General features: G+C 37.5%; 1 protein-coding gene across 3 annotated transcripts in view; it reads right to left on the reverse strand.

Moving 5' to 3' along the window:
• LOC134533263 (WD repeat and FYVE domain-containing protein 3) overlaps positions 1-23,533 on the reverse strand; it is a 264,565-nt gene that overhangs the window by 11,948 nt on the left and 229,084 nt on the right. For all 3 annotated transcript variants that reach the window (XM_063370699.1, XM_063370702.1, XM_063370701.1), the window contains 5 exons: positions 23,342-23,533; positions 20,086-20,239; positions 11,935-12,056; positions 5,762-6,080; positions 4,951-5,062 (listed from right to left, as the gene is read on the reverse strand). In XM_063370699.1, the coding sequence (XP_063226769.1) occupies positions 4,951-5,062; positions 5,762-6,080; positions 11,935-12,056; positions 20,086-20,239; positions 23,342-23,533 (899 nt within the window). The remainder of the gene's footprint in view (positions 1-4,950; positions 5,063-5,761; positions 6,081-11,934; positions 12,057-20,085; positions 20,240-23,341) is intronic.

A 23,533-nucleotide genomic window follows, 5' to 3' on the forward strand; every position in this document is an offset into this window, starting at 1 on the left:
CGGTTGGTGAAACGGGCCAAAATAGAGATACGAATAAGGTTTAGCATACAGTGGAACCCCTGAATTACACTTTTCAAAGGGAAAACTGAAAATGGTGTTATTCGGGGGAAAGTGTAATTGAGGGGAAAGTGTAATTGAGGGGAAAGTAAAATTTTACTAAAAACTTCATGAAGATATGTATAATTCTTCAAGTCAATGCTTGCTGTAAAAAAGTCTTACAACAATAACTATAGGTATTATTTTTGTTTGTAATTAACTTGAGTAGTTAATGTCAATCTCAAAACTTAAGAGGCTACTCCAGTGTTTCAGGGGCACTACGCAATCCGCGTTAACCTCATAACATTCAATACTATTTTAATTTTGCTTATAACTAATTAACTAATATAGATTTCGAAATGATGCTTGCGTTATATGTAAGACAACGATGCTCTTATCAAAGCCCCTTTCTTCAAAATCGTGCATAAATTATGGTTTTATACTAATCTTTACTAATATGCATAAGTGTATTGTCTAGGTTTGAACCATAATTTATGCACGTTTATGAAGAAAGGGGCTTTGTTAAGAGCATCGTTGTCTTACATATCAAGCAAGCATCATTTCGAAATCTATATTAGTTAATTTGTTATAAGCAAAATGAAAATAGCATTGAATCTTATGATGTTAACGCGGGTTGCGTAGTGCCCCTGAATCACTGGAGTGGCCTCTTAAGTAAAGATATGTTATAGCGTTATAGGCCTAACATTTAACAACTTGACCGGTCTCATCGGCATTAAATATGTCCTTAGGGTGATAACCCTTCAACACATCTGGCAAAGTGTTTTTCCAGTGTTCAACTGTTTCCAGATCAACACTTTTACTTTCACCGCAAACAGTATGGTACACAACATTATATCTCTTTTTGAACCGATCAATCCAACCATTTGAGGAGGTAAACTCAATGCCTAAGCAATCCGCAATCTGCATTGCTTTCTCGCGAATCACCCTGCCGTCCACTGGAATGTTTGCTGCCCGTGTAGCATTAAACCACTCCTTAACTAAGCCGTCCAGTTCTTGGTATTTGGACACCTTCACAGTTTTGATTTTTTTTGCCATTGGTCCACTTTGTTCTGCGGCATTTTCGATGGATGTTCGATTACGAACAATTGTGTTGAATGTAGACACGGGAATATCCAATGCCTTGGCTAAGGCCACACGCGATCCAACGTAGTTGTCAAACTGCCTCAAAATATTACATTTTTGCTCAACTGTTAAAGCGTTTCTTTCACGACCACTCGCCATTGCACGAATATTGCGAAAATTTAATCACAAACGTGAATAAATTATCTGTAGAACATGTCAATAAAGCGCGAAAATTTACGTCAAGGTAAACAAAAATAAAGCCCAGAATCACTGGTACCAAACCAACACACGAACACAGCGGTTTGCAGTAGTGTTGCCAACATTTGCCAAGGAGCGAGAAACTGTACATGTATGTGCTACGCGGACGTGTTCCTTTCAATACATGGAACAATCTGAAGAACGAAAAATTTTTTGTAACAATAAAAGCACCCAAATTTCCATTTGCAACGTAGTGCACAACATGCATGTACGTAACGGAACGATACTCTGTTCGAGGAATCAATAGAATTGAAATGGAATATGTATTCTTACTACATTTGCGGTTGGCAACACGTAACAAGCGTTTTATTCGACGACAACAACAGTGTACATCACGGGAAGGCACTTGATTTTACAGTGTGATTAGCGGGAATGTAATGTATTGTAAACATAGGACAAATGGCGGGTCCAGCAAAAAATTGTTTAATTGACTGGAAAATGCTATTTGCGGGAACGTAATTGCCGGGTTCCACTATCAATGTTTAAAGTTTCAATAAACATTTTTTTTTGCATTATTGTATAGTTTAAATTTAAAACATGTTATACCTCCAATGTTTTACTCGGATTACATTTGTAAAAAGCAGTTAATGACAGTTTTTCTATTGTTTTAATTACAAATATTGGTCTCTCTTATGAAACATTTTTTTATATAAATAATATGAAAAATGCAGCATCATAACAGTGAAAACATTTTTGAAACAGGTCCAGCAGGATTCGAGTTTACTTATTACAAACTTACACTCTGTCTTGATAAAATAAGTAAAGATATACTACATATCTCCAATGATGCAATGCTTGTCTAACTAATGACTACTGAAAGCACTTGAGATCTCATATATCTCTCAAATACAGCATAAGCTCAGATAATCACAAATGTGAACTGTTTGATTTGTGGCAGTTCCTAAATAATCTATTGTCTCAGCTAGTGGCTTTAAATTAACCACAAAAGTGTTCCAATCACAAAAATACAGTAAATAAATCCCTGTTAAGAAATTCTCAGGCAATTAGAAATACAGTAGAACCCTGTTATAATGAATCTGAAGGGAGTAGTTTATATGTTCACTATAGAGGGGAAACTTTATATCTGGGAAAACTTTGATATTGGCAATACCTACTCAAAAGCAAAATCTTAACTACACATAGGACTAAGCCAAGAAAAGAACGAATGAAAATACTCAAAGCAACAGTTTTATGAGCAAATGCAGATAATATTTTTAATGCACTACACATGTACAAACTTTCTATTAATGGTTTTTCGACATCGGCGTATTTTCCTTTTTTCAGGTGTTTAATACTTTGTAACATATTCGCAGCTTGAGAAAGAAGATTGTTCAGCTTGTTTAATATTGTACTTAATTTGGATGTTGCAATTCCCAGTTCCTTTGGTATTAACACGTGCGGGACAGTGGGGTTGGAGTCTACCTTTTCAATAATGTCCAGTTTATCTCGCACAGATAATGCCTTACGTTTTTTACCACATTTTTCACCCTTATTTATGTACGTATTTCTTATTGAGGCACATTTGTAGCTTAATAACACAAAATTCTTTTTACCGTCAAAAGTAAATAAACGACAAATAACGACAAAGATCACTACATATCATTTAGTATCGCAGTTGCTTAAGCTGGAACGAAATTATCTTACTTTCTATGGAACAATTTAGTCCACAGAGTTCTATCTAGTGGTAGTCTTACGAACCTTACTCCCGAAACGTGAACGATAAAAATGAGACGTAAAAATATTGAATTTGCTGCTATAATGTACATACGTATTTGTGTGGCGGTAATTTATTTATAATTTTGATAACATATTAAATGTACACGCGTTCGCCCATTCTTTAACTATGCATGGAAAACTATTTTTTATTTTTACCTAACTGATCACCATTTTTGGCTACACGTAGCCTACCGAGACCACTAGAATATGACTTGTTTATAATAATATGAACAGTGGACAATCGAGTAGCGTATTGCGGAGAAAAACTTCAATGTAATCCAGAATAGACGTTTTGTGAAAAGATTTTTAATTATATGAAAATATTTGAGATAGATGTGCATTATGTCGGCAAAATTTGTTCGTGGTACACGGGAAAATGTATCAACATTGACAAAAGTTGTGCGCTATATCCAATAAATTAATACGTAACCTCACATCTTTTTGCCAGGACTGAGACGGAAATTCACAATAAACGGGAATTCATTATATGCGGGTTCACTATAAACGGGTTCTACTGTATAGACTAATTAACAGAGAAATTATATTAAAATGGTAATATTGTATGTATTTTTAGGGTCCAGTTCTAAACTTTTGAAACTTTTTATGAAGGAAATTTTCGTAACTGGGATTATCTTAAGAGGGTTTTAGTGTATTTCAATATTATAATTATATAACAACCATCGACACATCATCTCGTGTTTCGTCCAAAAATATTGATAATTATGGGCAATATAAGGCTTGGAGTACACAGAAAGAAGACCCCAAGGAAGAGGTGGGAAGAGCAGATAGTAAAAGGAATGAAAGAGAGCGAACAAAGTGAAGGATGAGGAATGGTGGAGTGACAGAGGGAGATGTGAGGGATTTTTTTTTTGCTGACCCAGATACAGGCTGGAAGCAGTTGATGATGATGATGATGATGATGATGATGATGATGATGATGATGATGATGATGATGATAGCTAGCAACTACATTCCCTGAGAGCAGCACCGACAGGTGTTGGTCCAACCCATAGTGCATTTAAACACTTACCACTAGAACTGCAACTGCACGGAATCTTTAAACTCTGGGAAAAATTTCAAGATCAATAAGATTTTTTTTTTCATTTGACTGGTAGAGAAGGGGGGGGGGGGGACTTTCCAATTTGTTTCGGGATATTTTTATGATTATTTATGTGGAGGGTTAATTCATATTTTGGAGAAAGACTATCCAAAACCCAAAACCATCAACTCAAAACTGCCTATCAACCAACTTGACCTCTATTTTCCCTCTGTATTTTATATAATTATCAACCTGGAAGAAAAAAAAATAAAAAAATATTTAATCTTCTTAGACCACAATTATTTTAAACTACAGCTTAAAACTTCTCAGCCACATAATTTATAAACTCACCTTGTTTACTAAGAACACCAGGAACACCTGTTTATGACCCAAGTACCCAAAAAACCAAACACGTATTTTTTTCCAGATCCCATCCCAATTCCTGCAAGAAATAATTCTTGCCCGCCCAAAAATATTTCCAGAACCGAAATATTAATTCCCACACAGCCCTACCTACCACAGTCGCTCCGAAGCTAAGTGACGGAATAAAGGACATGCCACCACCATCCCACCTTCCCAATGCAGAGGACGTCCATGGCTATGCAAGGCGAGGTGGCAAGTACAGTGGCTCAGGGGTTGTCATCTGCCGACTGGAACCTCGTGCGTGCTCTGGCGGGAAACCCCTGCCAAGTTAACATCCCTGGAAGAGACTCGGTCAGGCCACTCGCCTGCCTGTGGCCAGGTGGCCATTCGGACCCCGACGAGCGTCTCGACTCCTTGTACAGAGAGCCGTACAGCCGTGCAGCTGACAGCCGTACCTGGACACGGCGAGCGCCGTGATGGAGGCCGGCTCCGTGTTGTCCTTGCGGTCGTACGCCGTGTGCATCGTGAGCTTGCTGCGGAACACCAGCTGGCGCTGCCACCTGAATCCTGCAGGCCCACTCACTCTTAGCACCGACCACCCTGATGCATTTCATCAAGTGCAATAAAGTGCACTGAAAACTTGGTTTCAACAAATGAGATATTCACACATTAAAACACACTAAAAATTCAATGTGTATTAATTAGATCTGCAAAAAAAAAAATTAAAGACTGTAAATGACTAAGTATATGGTGCATTTTAGTGTGTAAAGCATGTAAATGAAATATTGGAAACTACACAGCTCTAACACACAAACAAAAACTCACACAAACTGTGAAAAAAAATCTGACACTTCCTATTAATGGATATTTTAAAATAACCAGGGGAATAATACTGTATATGTATATCAATCTTTGTAGACATACAGAGAAGGGGAGATGACTGTAATTATAAGAACATATTGGCTGTGAAATTCTTCCAGCCGTTTAAAATAGCAAAAAATAATTTTCACCCATAGTCAATATAGAGTCTGAAGTTAAACAGTGTCACTCAAAGCCTATTAGATTCATCACTCCACTAAACTTTTGGCACAAACATGTTACACATATATTTTATTATTATAACTAGTATTAATGAAATTTTCAAAACACTTATTGTTTTGAAATGATTTTACAAAACATTGTAAGTAATAGTTAATACAAAATAGTTATATATAGTTATATGTTATATATGAAGTACGAGTGATAGAAGCCAGCACACTACAGTACCTTCGCGGAGGGTGTTGTGGGGGTTGCCCCTGCGTCGCCGCACCTCCTCCTTGCAGCGAGCGGCCTCCGCGATGTCTGCCTCGCCCACCATGACGAAGGAGTCGGTGAGGCTGGTGTCCGACTTGCTGGCACGCAGCCCGTCCAACAGCACGCCCGCCGGCAGGCTCGCCACCACGCTGGGCTCCGCCTCGCTCTCCGCCCGGCTGCGCCCGCACTCCGACTTGCGGAACTGGGGGTTGGCGCGCGAGGCCTTGCGGCGGAGCACCACTGGCGGGGAGTGAGCCGGCGCCTTTCCCTGGCCCGGGTCCCGGTCCTCCGTCTGATGGCACACCATCCCACCCCTCTCTCACACACATCCTGTCAGTGTGCTCACCAAGAGAGTCGTAGTGCTCTCCGCACGCACGCACACACACACACACACACACATGTGCTGCCACCACTCCTCTTGTGTCAGCATCAATAAAGTGCTCCGACCACAATGCCCTACCCTGAAAGCAAGGCCCGAGATGTCCTCAGTTCGTGCCTGGATGCTGCCGCAGATAGGTAAGAGTCGGCAAGTGTTTCAAACAAGTAGAGGGGCAGGTGGAGATTGTGCTGGCACAATAGAGCCCAAAACAAGAATCAACTAGTCTCTACTTTGTAGCGTTACAGCTCTGGCCTTCTACTGTGTCTCTTGCCCATCTGCAGTTGCCAAAGGGAGAGACAGGATACCACACCGGCTCAATGACCAAGCTCATCCGTCGCACCTCTGTGGATTCAGCAGTGACTGCTGTACTATGAAAATCATGCTACTGGGAGGCACTCACTTGGTAATCCACTGATTAAGTAAATCGCCCACCTATGGGAATGTTAGTACTCTGCATCTAGAGCTGCTGGGATACAGTCTCCCACAACTGTCGAGGTCCATGCCCAAAACAGCACACACTACACTGTGACTATGGAAGGCCATGTGTTGTACCCACCACTACCCACATCCACACCTCAGCCTGACCACCTGCCACACTACACCTGACACCACTGTTTGCCACTCCTTTCAGGGTTTACATTCATACAACAACAACATACCTGGGAAGAGAGTGCTGGCCGAATAATATAGATATTAGTAATATTTTTTGTCATTAAATTCCAAGTTAAATTTTGTTAAAAAGAAACAGTTTTTTATTTAATAATTATCTTGGATCTTTGGTTGAATGGCTTGGTCATGTATCAAAACCTTAAACAAGCCAATATACTTTTAATAGCTGACATAGACTAATTTTTGTGTTTGGAACTAGACATAATGGGAAAGACATCCAATTAAAATTAATGAAATAGAATATGCTAAGGTTTCCAAGTTTGTCTGCAATTTATTATGAAAAATTCCTTATTAAATTATACAAAGAACAAACATAAATAATAATATTTATATTATATTAATATTTATATTAATAATATTTATTAAATATCCTTACTTTCATTTTCGTGACATATGTGCTGACTATCACTATTTCTTTTACTGTGTAGTATTCCTTTATACGTAGTAATATTTCTGTACAGTATTTAAATAATATATAAGTAAAGTTATTCTTTTTAAGTATTTCACTTATTATAAAGGTCTTCATTTCTTTTATACCGCTTATTATGTGTAATGTGTTTGCTTTTAAGTCCTAATTATTTGTGAACTATAAATGGCCACACAGAAAAGAAAAGAAATCTCACTTGCTATGTGCGGTGGGTAGCACTGAATTTGAACCAAAATTCTGGCAGTGGGAAAAAACAAACACCATCACAGACCAACTTGCACAACTATAAATACTACGCCACTACATCTCGGAGAAAGACAGTGGAAAAGGGTATTGCACCCCCTATGATGTGACTACATGCCGTAATCAAACGTTTTGTGGCCAAACCCTTGTCTCGGAAAAAAACTCAGAGAGAGCCAACAAGGTCCGTGCCCGAGAAGAAACCGCCTGGAGGGGAAGTTGCCACGCCTAGTTGAAGGTGGGCTTGGGAGGTCTTGAGGTAAAAAAAAAAGGGGTGGGGTTTAGCTAAGATGGGGGAGGGGAAAAAAATGGCCATGGCATGGAAAGTGGTGCTCCCTGGTGGTGAACACCAGAACTAGAAACCTTGAACATAGTGTTGTCCGAAGAGGCTGGTAGGTGGCATGCTGAGAACGAGGGTGGGCCTAAAGGCTAGAAAAGGAGACAGTGAGGTGGTGGTCCCTGGTGGGGAAACCACGGAAACAACCGGGAGGGGGGTTTACTTTACTTCCTAACATGGCCTACACATCACGCACGGTATCAAAGCGACGAGCACTCTCAGAAGGCTTGGGGCGTCCTCAAGGGGAGGGAGAAAGGAGGGGTGTATTACGCTGGATGCTCGACTTTGAGGACGAGGAGCCTAGCACTGGGTTCTTAGAACTACAGGACAAGGGGATAGGCATGGTGTGAAGGGGTGCCATGAGGCATACTGTAACCAACGCTCGTGTGCTCGTAGCTGTGGGAAATGGTGGTGTCGAGGGCTGACGTGCGCTGGCGCTGAAACTGCGCCCCGGGAGAGATAAAGGCAAACATTATCGGGCCACGTAGCTTGCGCTAGCGTCTGGACAGGAAACCCTACCGGTGCCTGAAGGCAGCCGGGCATTCATGCAAGGAAAGAATACTACCAGGCCAGAGGCCCTAGGAAATTAAAATAAAACGGTGCCATAAAATTACAAGAACTTCCCTAAGATACAAGATAAAGCTAAAGTAAAAGAAAGCTAAAATATTAAATCTTAAAAAGAGAAAGAAAAGAAAACTAATGCCATGAAATCTCAATGGCACACACTGCAACTGAGAAATGGCAAAAGGCCTTAACACCTGCTCTCCTTGTCTGTGTTGCGGAGGGGAGTCCTACCCATATAAAGTCGAGGAACTGTGACACCGCTCAAGCAAAATGTACGAGACCCACGTGTTTGCACCATCCGTGTGAGGTCCCCACCACCCCTTTGGAGGAAATTCTAACAAGATCATGCACCAATGTCTCAACTTACATCAACACAGCAACTCTCCAACCGGCCGGGCGTGCCTGCTGCGACACCTGCTGTTGTCAGGCCAATAGGGAGGGCCACAGCTCCACTGCCAGAAGTCTCATGGATTTACAGGTTGTACTAATGTGGGTGCAAAGCGACTGCGGGATTCCATGTTTTTACTTGGTGGCAATAAGAGCGGAAAGAAACCATGGGATTTCAAGCGTTTCCTTGGTGATACTGTAGGCATGAAGCAAACAATGGTTTTTATATTTTTACTTGGTGGTACCGTGGACCCAAAGTAACCATTCGTGTTCATGTTTTTACTTGGCAGTCATGTTTTTTTTTTTCTGCATTGTGGATGGAAAGCAACCATTGGAATTTTTTTTGGCTTTACTGTGAACACAAATTGACTATTGGAATTCATACTTTTCCTTAGCTGTACTGTGGATGCAAAAGACCACAGGATTTCATTTCTTCTTTGGTGGTACTGGGGTACAATGTGAACATGGGTTTTTATGTTTCTCCTTTGCAGTACTGAGGGCAGATTTCTAATAACTGTACTGTGGGTGCAAAAGACCATGGAATTTAAAGTTTGATTGGGTGGTTCTATGTGCTCAAAGGGACCATGGGATTTCATGTTTTTCCTTGACTGTACTGTAGGCACAATCCGACCATGGGTTTTTATGTTTTTCCTTGGAAGTACTTTGGGTGCATTATGACCATGGGTTTTTATTAGGGATGGACCAATATGGTCCTCAAATGCCATCAAATCCTTAGTACTTGACGATTCAATATTCGAGAATAAAGATTAAAAGAATATTTGAAGAAATAAAGTAAATTAAAGAATTAATATTGATTACCTCTAAAGTTTACTAGTTCAACTTTTTTATTCAATTCTATCCTGTTACTATTACCCAATAAATTATTCTTTTAACATTTGAACACATAAATAAATTACAATATTCTAAAAAATTTGTTTGTGAAACAAACATTTAAAGGGCTGATGTCTAAACATAGCTAATATTATTAATTTCTTGAACTTTTTTTTATTTTTGACCCTTGATACCTAGATTATGTTTCAAGGAGTATATTCCAGGTACTAATTTGGGATTAGAATTTGAGATTGGATAATTGAGAAAAATTGAGAACTGACACATCACTAATTTTTGTGTTTTTATTTGGCTATACTGTTGGCACAAAGCGACCATGGGAATTCATGTTTTTTTATTTGGTGGTACTGTGGGCATAATGTGATCATGGTATTTTGTGAGTCATTTTATTTTATTCAATGACTTTTACAGTTTTCAGCATCTTGAGATACTTTTCTCTTGTTCAAACAGATAATTATGTTGTACTCTTTATTTTATGTTTCTATGGAACTGTGTTTACATTAATTGGTGACAAATGTGGGATGTTTTAGACTAAAGGTTCCATTACATTAAATTTCTTGAATGTATTACATTTAGTAACCCAATCATCTTACAGTGTTTTATCGCATAATGGTTGCACACGCGCAATCGTCGCAACCATATATTAGGCTGTCAAAATTGGGATAAAAAACTTCTTGCGTAAACGTCGCATGGTGTTTTTGGTCCCGCTAGTAGATGCCAAATGCTTTGCATAGGTATCTTTTCCGTATAAAACTATGTATTTTTAAGTAGAAATCTAATTTTTATTCGGTCATTACCACTTAATAAATTAACGAAAAAATACGAAGTTGTTTGACGTGTAAATTTTCTTATAAAGACGTTTTTAAACGTTATTTACTTTATCTGATCGTCTGCGTCGCAGCGGTGTAGGTATAATCTAAAATTTAATTTCGGTCATTACCACTTATTTAATTAACGGAAATACAAAGTTCTCTGACGAGTAAATTTTCTTTTAAAGACGTTTTTAAACTGTATTTCCTTTATCTGATTGTCTGCGTTACCGTGGGGTACCATTTATAAAAATGTAGCCAGCGCATCATTCATGTTTGGTTATGTTGCTTCCCGTACAAAGCGCGCGCATGTAGTCGAATATTGATATCTCGCCGATTGGATGCAACGCGCGCTCTCTGTCAGGTGTCAAGTTAACTACATTTGATAGCCCGCATTCTTTTGTGGCAAGTGTGTACTACGACACGTTAGTTCACGTCAGATTCAAGTGGCTTGCGTTCGCGTTAGAGTTTTGGTTATTCTATTTAAATTTGAAGAAAGGTTTTTGTTTAAGGAATTATTAATATAGATTGTTTGGCGTGCTATTATATACTCCACCTTTTTTTAAATAAACATACTTTCCATGAACACGTTTTGTTTTTATGAATAACTTTACCTAAAAAATTTTTTTTTTCCTCATAATCATTGCACCCCTACTTTTCAAACTTGATTTTAGAATAAAATGTGCAACGATTATTAGAGAAAATATGGTATATTTAAACAAACAGTCTAGAATAAAAATTTATGATTTTTTCAGAAATGTTCAACTTCATAAATATATAAATGTTGAAGAGTATATTTGCTGTTTTGAATGAGGTTTTTAATTACTAGGACAAACTGGTTCATAACAGGGTTTGGGAGTATTCAAATCCAAAATTATGTCTTCAAATTTGATAACATAATATTTATATTTTTGCATTTCAAAGTGAATAAATTTTTTACTTATTTGTAACTGACCGATACAGTAATTTGAACTGATTTCCAAAAAATCTAAATTAAAATGTGTAACATGTATGAAGTTAAGATGATCTATTCCAAAATTTTTATTTGTGATAATGATTTACATATTTTTCTCTTTTTCATTTAATTTTTCTTGGACTCTTGGAAGTGTGAAAAAGATAGTTTCATTGGAGATTTAGATTTGGTCAAAAAATATTTGATATTTGAATCAAATTTAAAAACAAGAATTCACAGAAGTTAATCTGGTGGGTAGCTCCTTTCCCTAACCTACAATTCGCAAATTTCCCTCAATATTACTGAAGTCATTAAGTTTCACTCAAGACAACTGCCTTGAAATAGGATATTTTACAACACACACACACACATTGACCCACAAAAAAAAAACTGTACACATGCACACAAATATGTGTATTCACGTACTTCCTACCACAACTATCAGCAAGTGTGATCCAAACATAGGAGCCAAGTTCCTGATATGCGTACAGTTCGACCCACAGCCTTGTGGTGCGAGACTCGAAGTAACTCACCGCCAGTGGATCTTCGTCGCTGCACATCTCCTTCTCCTCCACTCGTGCCCTCTCTGCCTCCTTCTGGCCTTCCTTCTCGTCCTCCGACAAGCTGCTTTCTGAGGCACTCTTCGTCATGACGCCTGCACACACACATCCTGCCTCTCGTGTCACACATCACCAACCAGCCGGCCATTACATACGTTACAATCGAGAAGTCAACTATCTCACAACTACAGCTTTTGTAAACACGTCTTTACTGCACATTTTAGCTTGAAGTAGGCCTGTGCGAAAGTAGGGAGAGCGCAATGGTTCTGGGACACACCACACCAGCGCTCTCTAGCTATGGAAAAATGAACCAAAATAACCGCCTGTGACATCACCAGCAGACAACAACAACAACCACCCTCGCCTCGTGACCCGAGCATGTGGTGCCACGCCCACCTCTCCACGTGGTCCCACACTGCCAGAACAAAGATGGCACCCGTTTGTTTACAGTGTTCCAGAACCATCACACACTCCCTACTTGCGAAGCTTCGACCAAGCAAATCAATCAAAATTAATTTTAATAATCTATTTAACTTTGTCAGGAAAGTTGTTATTTGCTTATAATTGAAGCTTGGTTAAGAAGCAAAGATTCTCGTTTGATGTGAAGCTTTAAAACAAAGGAAGCCTAAGATTAGCTCAAAAATTTTATTTTGTGTTTATATGTTGTGCTTGAATACAGTTGGTTAATTCAAAAAATCAAAAGGTTGCACTCAGTTTCCTTTTATGAATGCTCAAATTTAATATTATGCATAGCTATTTTATAATTTTTTCATTGAATGATGTTATATGAAAGGCCCAATTGGTTAATCCCTTAATCAGTTTAAACATTACATTGTGATGATTCCACTTTGAACTTTTGAACTGGCACAGCATGACTGATGTTTCCTTTCCCATCCTACCATTTAGAGTCACACCCTTCCACTCCTTGTTACCTGTTCACCCCTTCTTTTCTGTGACGGCACTGGCGCATTGCTTTGTGGGTTCATGTTTAAATAGGCCTGCAGAGGCTTTGCCCACCCTCATTTATTATTTTATTTTCAGACTGTTATCACCTGTTAGGCTTAAATCTCCTTGTTGTAAATTACTTTAAACTCTGTCTACTTTTAAATGTGCGGCACAATCGGTCTATGGGATGTAGCATGGAAGTACGGACAGGTTGGCTCTGTCATAATTAACGTAAGTTTTGGCGTAAATTATGGTTTGGATCCACATTGTTCTAAATTTATACTTCTCTTTAATTCTGTTGTGCCTGGGATTTGTCAGGGCTTGATGCTATGTCTCATCGTACCTTATCATGTACGCTAGTCCGGCCTTCCCCGTTTGCTTGATTACGGATTTATGTGGCATCGGGTATGCTTAATTTCCTAAAAATTACTGGTAGTTGTTAATTTCTGAATTCTCTTTCACGTTTAGCTTCTTGAATTTTTCTGTAACTAGTGCATTTTAGAGTGATGTATGCATTTAATTGGGCAGGGTGGCCACAGAAATGTAGAAATGAAATTCCCTGACTTTTCCAGGTTTTCCCTGACTGTGCAAAAAAAATTCCCTGACATTTTTTTTAATTTACACAACCGTGATTGCGATTTTATAAATATATTTTAAAACGAGAAATATAGGATATCTGTTGTTAGCAGTTTTGTTACGATTCTTTGGCATAAAAATTTCAACAGTAATAAAAACAATACAAAATTAATAAGACCATGCAGTATCTAAAACTATTTAACATTTGAAAAGTAAAAATTGTTATAACCAAGCAATGCAAATATTTAGGCCTGACAAAGAAGCACAAAGATCACGGTGAAACTTTAGGTTGACACTGGGACCATCCATAGATATTTGCAGAATTTTGCACAAATCTATTTCTGACAGTGTCTCAGTGAATGCTTTCAGCAGATCTTCAGCTGTGGCATGATTCAAAAATGCTGAGTTGAAGTACCTAGTTGAAACCTGGCAGCTCTGTTCTCTCCAAAATCTCACCACTATATCCATTTGTCCAAGTTCGGAAGTCTTATTTACTGATTCATCAGATTCATCAAACCCCACAACTATTTCAGTACACTGGAATATGTCTTTCACTAATTCATTATGGAAATAAGGGGCTATGCCATGTAATATAATGTACCCAATTTTTGTTCTTCGAAGTTGCAGTTTTTTTGGCAACTGATGAGTCTGGGAACATCATTTGCATCACAGTCACATCACTTGCTGCACAACGCAAAGACTTATGTGATAAAAATGTTTGCATGCACCACAAAACTTCAGCCCTAGTCACCTCCTCATTTAAAACAAACGTGTTTATCCCAGACAGTGGCATTTTGCAAAGAGCTGTAGATTCCACAACTGACTGTTCACAATATTTCTTGGGTTGCATTTTACTGAAAACCCCCGACTCGTCACCAAGAACATTACCATCAGAAACAATAGTAGTAGTATACAACATGGAGGATGACTGTGAATCAGAATTACCACTGGCACTAGTAGAAGGCTTTGGCTTACAAGAAAAGTACATACCCAAGTTACAACTGCTACGTTTGGAATATTCTTCTGCTTGCCTGTGTTTTTCACTATTCATGTGACTTGTGAGTGCACGTTTTTCCATGTTGCTGAGGGAGAATGTTTTTTGACACAGTGAACAACGATCATGATTACTTCCGGTTTTAGGTCGTTCCAACAACAAACAAAATCTCTCATCTTGAAGCCAATCATCTTTGAAATTTGAAGTCTTTCTTGGAAATACCATGTTTCAGGGTCTCAAAATATTCGCAACTTACCATGAAACTGTAAACGAACTTTCCTTAAATTGTTATTTCTAAACTATGAAAATTTCGTCACGCTTTAAATACTGAAACACGAAATTTTACGCAATATTTTCACGTGTAAACAAATAAATTGAACGTCTGTCACGTCTGTATAAAAATAGGTTAGCTATAACTCTCTGAACATCTAGCCAACCATGTTAGACGTTTCATTATCCCCATTTATGATTCCTAAGAAGTAGCTCACTGCAGTAATAATTAGAGATGTACGAACCTGCAAATTTTTAAGTCGAGTCGAGTCGAGTCGAATTATACAATAATTAGTTCGAGTCGATTCGAGTCGAGTTTGTAGATCATAAATTCAAGTCGAGTCGATTCGAGTATGAATTTTTATTTGAATCTTTGACACTTAAGTAGAGCTTGAATATTTGCACTTTACTGCTAAGAGTCCTTAGACTGGCCCACGTAATCAAATATATTTAAAATACAAGTATTAATACAAATAATTCATTTAGAATAAATTCTTAACTGATATAATACAATTCAATAATTGAGGTATAGAGCATAGAAAAAAGTATTTTTTGAATTTTTAAATTTTATTTAACAAATATTGCCCAACTATGAAAATTAAAAAAATTTGATATCTCCTAAAGTATTTGGAATTTCTTATATCTGCCGGCTTTAATGAAAAGAGGAATTTTAAGAGCATATAATTAAAGTATTTTCAGAATTTTTAAATTTTATTTAACAAATATCGCCCAACTATGAAAATTAAAAAATTCGATATCTCATAAAGTATTTGGAATTTCTTATATCTGCCGGCTTTAATGAAAAGAGGAATTTAAAGAGCATATAATTAAAGTATTTTCAGAATTTTTAAATTTTATTTAACAAATATCGCCCAACTATGAAAATTAAAAAATTCGATATCTCATAAAGTATTTGGAATTTCTTATATCTGCCGGCTTTAATGAAAAGAGGAATTTAAAGAGCATATAATTAAAGTATTTTAAGTTTTTAACATTTTTTTTCGCAAATACCGCTCAACTACATATTTACCTTATTTTGGACCGAACGAGTTAGCTGCGGCCTGCAGCATTCACGAGTCAATAAAAAAATGAATATAATTTAGGCTTGTTGGCGCGAAGGTTAGGTTACGTTTCACACAATCATTAGAACATTTTTGAAAACTTTCACTTATGGGAAGTGTAAGGCCGTGCTACAATTAACGCAACATTACAATAAACGTTCCCATAACAAATATAATACATTTAAAGATTATTGCTACAACACTAACGCCGTTACGTTGCCGGCCAATCGCAAGCTGGCACTTCCAACCAATCCATGCTTTTGTATTTGTATTAAATAGTTACACTTTATAAAATACTTTATACTTCATAATTAATTTTAACTTGCCACTTAATTTGGATAGCAAACAATTATACAAAATGCACTCTCGCCGAACGTAATAGTGTAAACAAACACGGAAAAAAAATTCATGTTCGCCACCCTACACTTCCTAAAATTAGTGGAGCACAGTTGTTTTTTTTAACTGCCATTTCGTGATTGGTGGCGTATCAGTCGCAAACATGCGCTCTGTAACACAAATATAACGCTACCGTTAATTTATTATTGTAACGTTGCGCCGATTGTAGCACGGATTTACTAAAAAAAAAGTAATATTTGGGCCGATATTAAGATTATAAAATTTAATTTGTGTTTTGTTTATTAAAAATGTGTTCGTCTTCTTTGCTATGTGGTCACACCTGTTAAGTTGGCAATATGTAAAACTAAAATATAAATAATATGGCCGATTGTCGTCATTGTTTTTAAGTACGTGTTTCGGTCTTACGTACGTATTTTTAGTGTCGGCTGAAGTCACGTAAGGAGATTTTAAGAATTGTAATTCAATTTTATTATATTTTATCATCGAGTTTTATCCAATTTCCTTTCGAGTTTCGCCCCGTCGAGTAAAATAAACTCGAATGCCGAGCCGAGCCGAGCTGATGCTACTCGCTCGACTCGACTCGAATTTTCGAGTCTCGGCCCATCACTAGTAATAATCACTTAAAACACTGCGACTAACAAACACTACCCCTACAAATCGTCATAATAATTTCCGCAACACAAGCAATAGGTACTTTACAAGTGTACATAAAGGCAAATAGGCCAATATGGCGATCCCAGCCGAAACCGAAAGAAATAATGTTTAAATTAACCCAACCACCGGCTTTTCATTTCCTTTTGATTTTCATTGCAATGTTTTAACACGTCAATTATTAAACCTTTTATTTTAGAAAAATCCCTACGAAATAATATGCATGATATAAGCGAAAATAAGAACTGAAAATATGCTGCCAAAAAAGTAGCCATTTGATTTTGTAGATTTCTTAGAACGTGCTCAAAAACAAGTACATTTGTTGGCAAAATCGAGAGCAGAAAAAACATACACACCAAATTATTATGGTACTGGTGTGCGATATTTAGCACGTAAAAAGAGATCTACGATAGTTATTCATGTTGCACGCAAGCCATTGTTTTCGTACTGTCGAACGAGAACAGCACGTAAGAACTGGTTTACCGGTACGCATTACATTTGTTGGCAACACCGCGAGCATAAAAACCATACACACCAAATTATTATGGTACTGGTGTGCAATATTAAGCATGTAAAAATTAGTGATGTGCGAGTCTCGGCATCATCGAGAACAAGTCGAGACAGAAATTTTCTCGATCTCGTCTCGAGATAATTTTTTTGGCTCAGAATTTTCGAGAATTTTGTAAACAAGAAATAGGTTAGGTAATATAATATATTGAGGCAGCATTTTGCGTTGCGTGTTGAAATAATTAACATATCTTCAACGTAACGTAGATCGAATAAAATAAAATATACTTGTTACGATAGTATACACGATAAATTATTAAAAAGTTAAAAACGAACAACTTCCGTTCACAAGTCACTACGAAACGGTAAACGTAAACAATGAATTGTGCTGTGGTTATCACATTAAATTACAGAAGAAAATGATTATTTTCCGTTAATAAAACCAACATTAAAGTTAAAAATAAATCATTTTCGGTATCAATATCAAGTATCAACGTAAAACGGTACGGTAAAAAATAAAAATATAAACATGACTGCAGAATTCTTCCGCGATTGCATTTTGTTTTATGGCCTTAGGTTATGCACACGGCCAGCAGTATATAACAAGCAACATGATGTTTAAATTGCGGTCCGTATCGATAGTGACATATCGATAGTGGTGAATGTTCAGACTTTCATGATCAAGTACCGTCCATGGCTCAAGGAAACTGTATAGACTATGGAGTCAATAACGTATGTTTACATACGACAGTAGGCAAATAAACTGTTGAGTGTAAAGGTAAAGTTGTAATTGCAATTGCAATTGCAATTGTGGATAATAGATAAAATTATTGAATAATTATGTATGTTTGTCAGATTATTGAGTTTTACTTTTTTGGATCATATTATCCTGTTAACTAAAGTACAGATTTCTCGATCTCGACTCGATTCTCGAGAATTTTTAAATTGCTTTCTCGATCTCGTCTCGAATTCAAAAAAGTCTTTCTCGCACATGCCTAGTAAAAATAGATCTACGATAGTTATTCATGTTGCACGCAAGCCATTGTTTTTGTACTGTCGAACGAGAACAGCACGTAAGAACTGGTTCACGGTACACATTCTAACATAACATGGCATATTCAAAGTTAATCATGCACGGTAGAAGAGAAAATTTTCCCTGACCTCTCAGGCGATTCCCTGACTTTTCCCGATTTTCCATGACCATTTTTAAAATCCCTGACTTTTCCTGGTTTTCCCGGTTTTCCCAGTTTTCCTGGTCTGTGGCCACCCTGTTGGGATTTCAGCCGTGGTAAAGCACTAAATTTGGTTCAGGTTTTGATTGTATTATGTTCCGACGTTTTGCTTTCACACATCAGCTTAACTTGTGTGGTACAATTATATGATACTAATTTATTGTATGCATGTTCAGGTGTAAACCCTTGCTTTTGTAGGCCCGTGGTAGGGTCACATTTGTGAGCAAGCCATTTTTTATGATGATACATTTAAGTCTGTTGATAGCTTTAAAAATAATACCATGGTAGTACAGTAGAATCCCGCTGATGCGACCCCTCATGGTTTCCGGGAAAACGGACTTATAAACGGAATGGTCGCAATAGAGAGTTTGGGCCAATTTTTACCACCCCCCCCCCCCCTCCCGCCAAATATATCCAAATACATAAAAAATTGTCTTTGTTCGCATAGATTTCATATTCAAATAGTCTATGGTGTAAAAAAGACAACTTTTTAAATTCATATTACACCTCTGACTCGCATACCCCGCTAAGTGAATTCGCGTCACGCGAGTTCGGCTATGCCAGCTGGCTGGTGGTTATTTTCGTTCAAAACGTGGCGAAGGAACTTGTGTGGATCAGGTAGAAAACATTCGGCTATAAACAAAGATATAAGAACAATGCTATCCTGAAATGCTGTGACATGTTTTTGGAGTAGATAATCACAGCGGCAGACCGACAGGATGCGCTCCCGCCCTTGCCGTCAGCGATGTTTATTTTGACAGCTCAAGCAATTATCTTTTCCACGTCCCTTCACAGCGTAAAAAAAAAAACATGTGTGGAAGGTATGTGAGGGGAAGGAGAGCGGAACTGCTGGCTGCGCATGCATCTACTCGCCAGTTGCCACTGTCTGGCGACACAGACACTTGTATTTTATTCATTGGCTGACGATGGAACGTAGCAAAGTAAATGTGTTTGCCGACTTGGGCAGGTGAAATTTGACTTCGGGCGGGCTCGGGTGGATAATTGTCCAAACTTTTCAGGCTCGGGCAATCTCAGTCAGCCTTGAACACTACTTTGTGACTGAGCAGTGAGCATGTGCCGTGCGTACGCACGTGCGTGCGTGTGTGTGTGTGAGGCTGGCGACCAGCAGCATCGTTAGCTAGCGAGAGTGTGACGGTAAATGTCGGGTTTTGATGAACGTTGATGCAGCGATAACAATCAAATTCCGTGGCTGCGTGCTTCCTAACAACAAAATTAGGACTTAAAAAACTTTTCTGCGCTTTGTTTAATTGTTATACTGTTGTATGTTTGAAAACTCTCTTTGAAGGTCACTAGACAAGAGTCCCGATTCCAGAATTCAAACCCAGTACCCTGCAACATAAAACATTAATTTATTTTCACTTAAATCCTGTATTTTATAAAATAAGTGTAATACAGAGAGAATAATATTCGCAATTTGATTTGACTACACGAATATGCTTAACATTTGATTTGGTAGTCGCTTCGCATGAATAAGCTAGCATTGGCACAGGCCTACCTGAGCGGGTCGTACCTGAGAAGTCGGAAGGGAGGCTTATCTGCTTCACCAGATCCCTGACCGTGCAGTCGTCGTGCCCGGCTGGCTTGGCCTCTTGGTCCTTCTCCTCGTCGTCCTTGCTGAGCAGCCTCTCCTCTTTGGGCACCTGCACGTAGTCCACCGACCACATCTGCAACACAGCACGGCGCACACGCACTTCACAGGCCCGTCTCCACACATTCCAAGTCCACTGAAGTCCCGACTCACAAAAAAAATTTCATCACTAAAAATGAAGTGCCATTTCCAAATGTGAGCAGGTGGTTCTAATACAGAGGAAAAATATTCGGCGAGAACACACTGCCGGGTTTATTTTCTACACATTAAATAAAAACTCATTAATTACAGACATACATTGGATTTTTTTATTTTATTGCACAAATTGGTGTTATTTTAAGCTGAAAGTGGCATTATTTACCTCGTTATTTTGCACATTATAAACAATTTTGACAAAATGCATACATCTTTCTTTTCAAAATACCTATAGCATTAGGACAATACAGCTTATCCCTATTACCAGAGTAATGAACCGCTCAGCAAAATGATACTGGTATCTAAAAATACAATACAAAAAAAATGGCATAATTGTTTGTTTTGTTAAAGAATGAATAACGTTGATCTTTTGAAGATTTTATTTGGTAGAAGACAAACATAACTATGTGAGAAAAAGTCAATACCTACTGAATTTGAAAGCTTTTAACATGATATTCAATTAAAATTTTATAACTTGTTACTGGAGGCTTGGTGAACAAATAAAACCTATATCTATCATATATCAGGGAAACCACTATAAAATTAAAATGTGCAAGAAAACAAAAGATGTGACTTTTGCTTTAGGGTAAAATTAACCTCAAAAAGTTGTAGGTCATAAATAAAAAAAAATCCTAACCTCTAAAGAAATCAGGATCAAAACCACAAGAAAAAAACACTGCTTAGCAAATCACTTGTTTTTCTTAATGATTTTATTTTCCATTTCTTTCCTATCTGAACCATTCATCCTGAGTTCTCAATTATTTTTAAAGGCACTGCTACATTGTCACAGTCGGGTCTGTCTGACTGTTGTCCACTATGCTGTCTGACAAATTTTCTGAAGGAACGTGCCACATTCACTTGTCTGCTGCATCTGGTTAACATGATCATACAGCAAGATAGATTAATATTAATATATATAAATTGAATTTCGATACTTTTAAAAATTTTACAAAAATTAAATACATATTTTGATCAATTATTTACATGCCTATGCAAATTTAACAATTTATTTACTGTCTTCAGGTACTTCGTTTTCAGTTTCAAAGCAACTTAACAAAAAAAAATTAAACAAAATGGTGCCCAAGTTGAAATTATATAAATATACAATTGTAAAATGTTTGTCTGGAAATAATTATTTTGCCTGATTCTACAGTTTGTTTGTACACTTCATGCTTCTCAATGACGAAGATGCTGACTGACCACCTGTTTGACCTTTGAAGTTCAAGCTCACCAGCTCTGATCAGACTGATATGCTACACGCAACTGTACTTTAGTATCTGACACCATAACTCACGTGAACCAATTAAATGCCATATTCGCATCCGCAACATCAGCTATGACGCATCAGTCAGAATGGACTGTGTGAATGGCTGACTCTTAAAGGTGAAGTCATGGTCATAAGCTTAATAAACACCAGCCAGTAATACATTGCAATAAAAGTGCAGGTTTCTTTCCTATATAGATGCCGTTAACAACGTGTATTTAATTGCAATTCTTTATAAACACAACAAAATTATTAAACACCTAAACTCACAACATAAACACAAAGCTAGAATAAGATTTCCATATAGCTATGGGTACAGAAGAAGTAGGTAATTCTTAGTTAAATGGTCACTGGTCATAAACTGAAACTGCTTAATGAACTAAAAATTGTGTGCATTCACCATCTGGCTGCTTGCATTCACATAGTTCAGTATTTAATCATGTTATCTTTCATGACGGTTCCATGGTTTTAAACAAAAAAATGACAAGGGTCATAAAAATCATAACAATAGTAATATTCCATTGTTTTTGTGTAATTTTTTAACCCAATATTTAAATTGATGTAAGCTCATTTTTAAATGACAATTTAGCAGTATTTGGAGTTTTTGTAAGTGAATTCTCAGTAGTTTACAGAAAGTGAAAAGTCTGTGTGTTCTATAAAAAAAATATAAAACTAGCATAAAAAATTGCATAAACACTAATGCGATAAATGCAGGTCCCTACTTATAATTATTTACATTACATCAAAATGTTTTATACAAAAATACTTTTAAAAAACAAATATATAGGAAAGGTTAAAAATATCGATGTATGAATATGTGGATATACAGCACAAGTCTGCATGGGACCAACAAACTTCAGCCGCAGATTCATCAGGTACAAGTAAGTTGAAAAAACACACAAACACACACAAGCCACACACACATCACGACCTACCCACACAGACATCACTACACTCACAAAACACACACACACAGATATATGTACATGACATATGGTATTAATTATTTCCGCAGACTAGTATCTGCCTTCAAAGTTGCAGTTGAACCAGTAGATTTTTTTTAAACAAAATAAAGTAAATATTTATGATGATATTCCAAGTGACTACATAATGTACATATGAATTTTCCCCAATTTTACCCAGCTGTCAGGAAAGGCAACACATTTTATAATTTAAAATTTAATTTTAAAGTTAAAGAGTCCCTCCTAAAATAATTTGTTCAGTTATTAAAATCTGGAGCTGTCATGAATCTAAAACTGAATTCTTGCTTTCTAAGAATTTTGTTACCTTAGTTGTATATAAATGTTTATTTTTTATAGTCTAGTATACAGTTATTTTTAGTTAATTTAAATCCTTATGTCAATTTATGAAACCCTCAACAGGAACTTCGTTCATTGGGAAAGAAACTTAAAGACCAAATGGGTGCAGATTTCTTTAAATGTTATTTAAATGTTTAATCTCTTGCCTTTGCGCTCTACCATATTTAGACGAATTCTGAGTTAAGTTTTCCTCCCTTTGCGTTGAGACTTGAGTATGATTATGAAAGTGGCTTGGAGATTACAGAGAAAATATTCACTTTTTTTTTTTTAATTTCACAACCATCACCGTGATAAATCCTCCATTTATTCAAACTCATTCAGCCTGGTATTAAAAACAGCTACACCCTTAAAGCCACCCTCATGAACAAATCACAGTAAGAGGACCGGGATGGAAACAGACCCGCGCGACGCCGTCCGTGGAGCCCGTCATGACCACGTTCTGGGCGTCCCACTCCTGCGTCTGGGAGAACGCCACGCACAGTATCTGCTGCATGCGGTCGGCGCGCCCCACGCACGTGTTGACGCTCGCCAGCTCCTCTCCGTTGATGCTCCACAGGTGCAGCCACGTCCCGGCGCACGTCGCTATGTCCCC

Source organism: Bacillus rossius, chromosome 6 (genome assembly GCF_032445375.1).
Source record: "Bacillus rossius redtenbacheri isolate Brsri chromosome 6, Brsri_v3, whole genome shotgun sequence".
Taxonomy (NCBI): Eukaryota; Metazoa; Arthropoda; class Insecta; order Phasmatodea; family Bacillidae; genus Bacillus; species Bacillus rossius.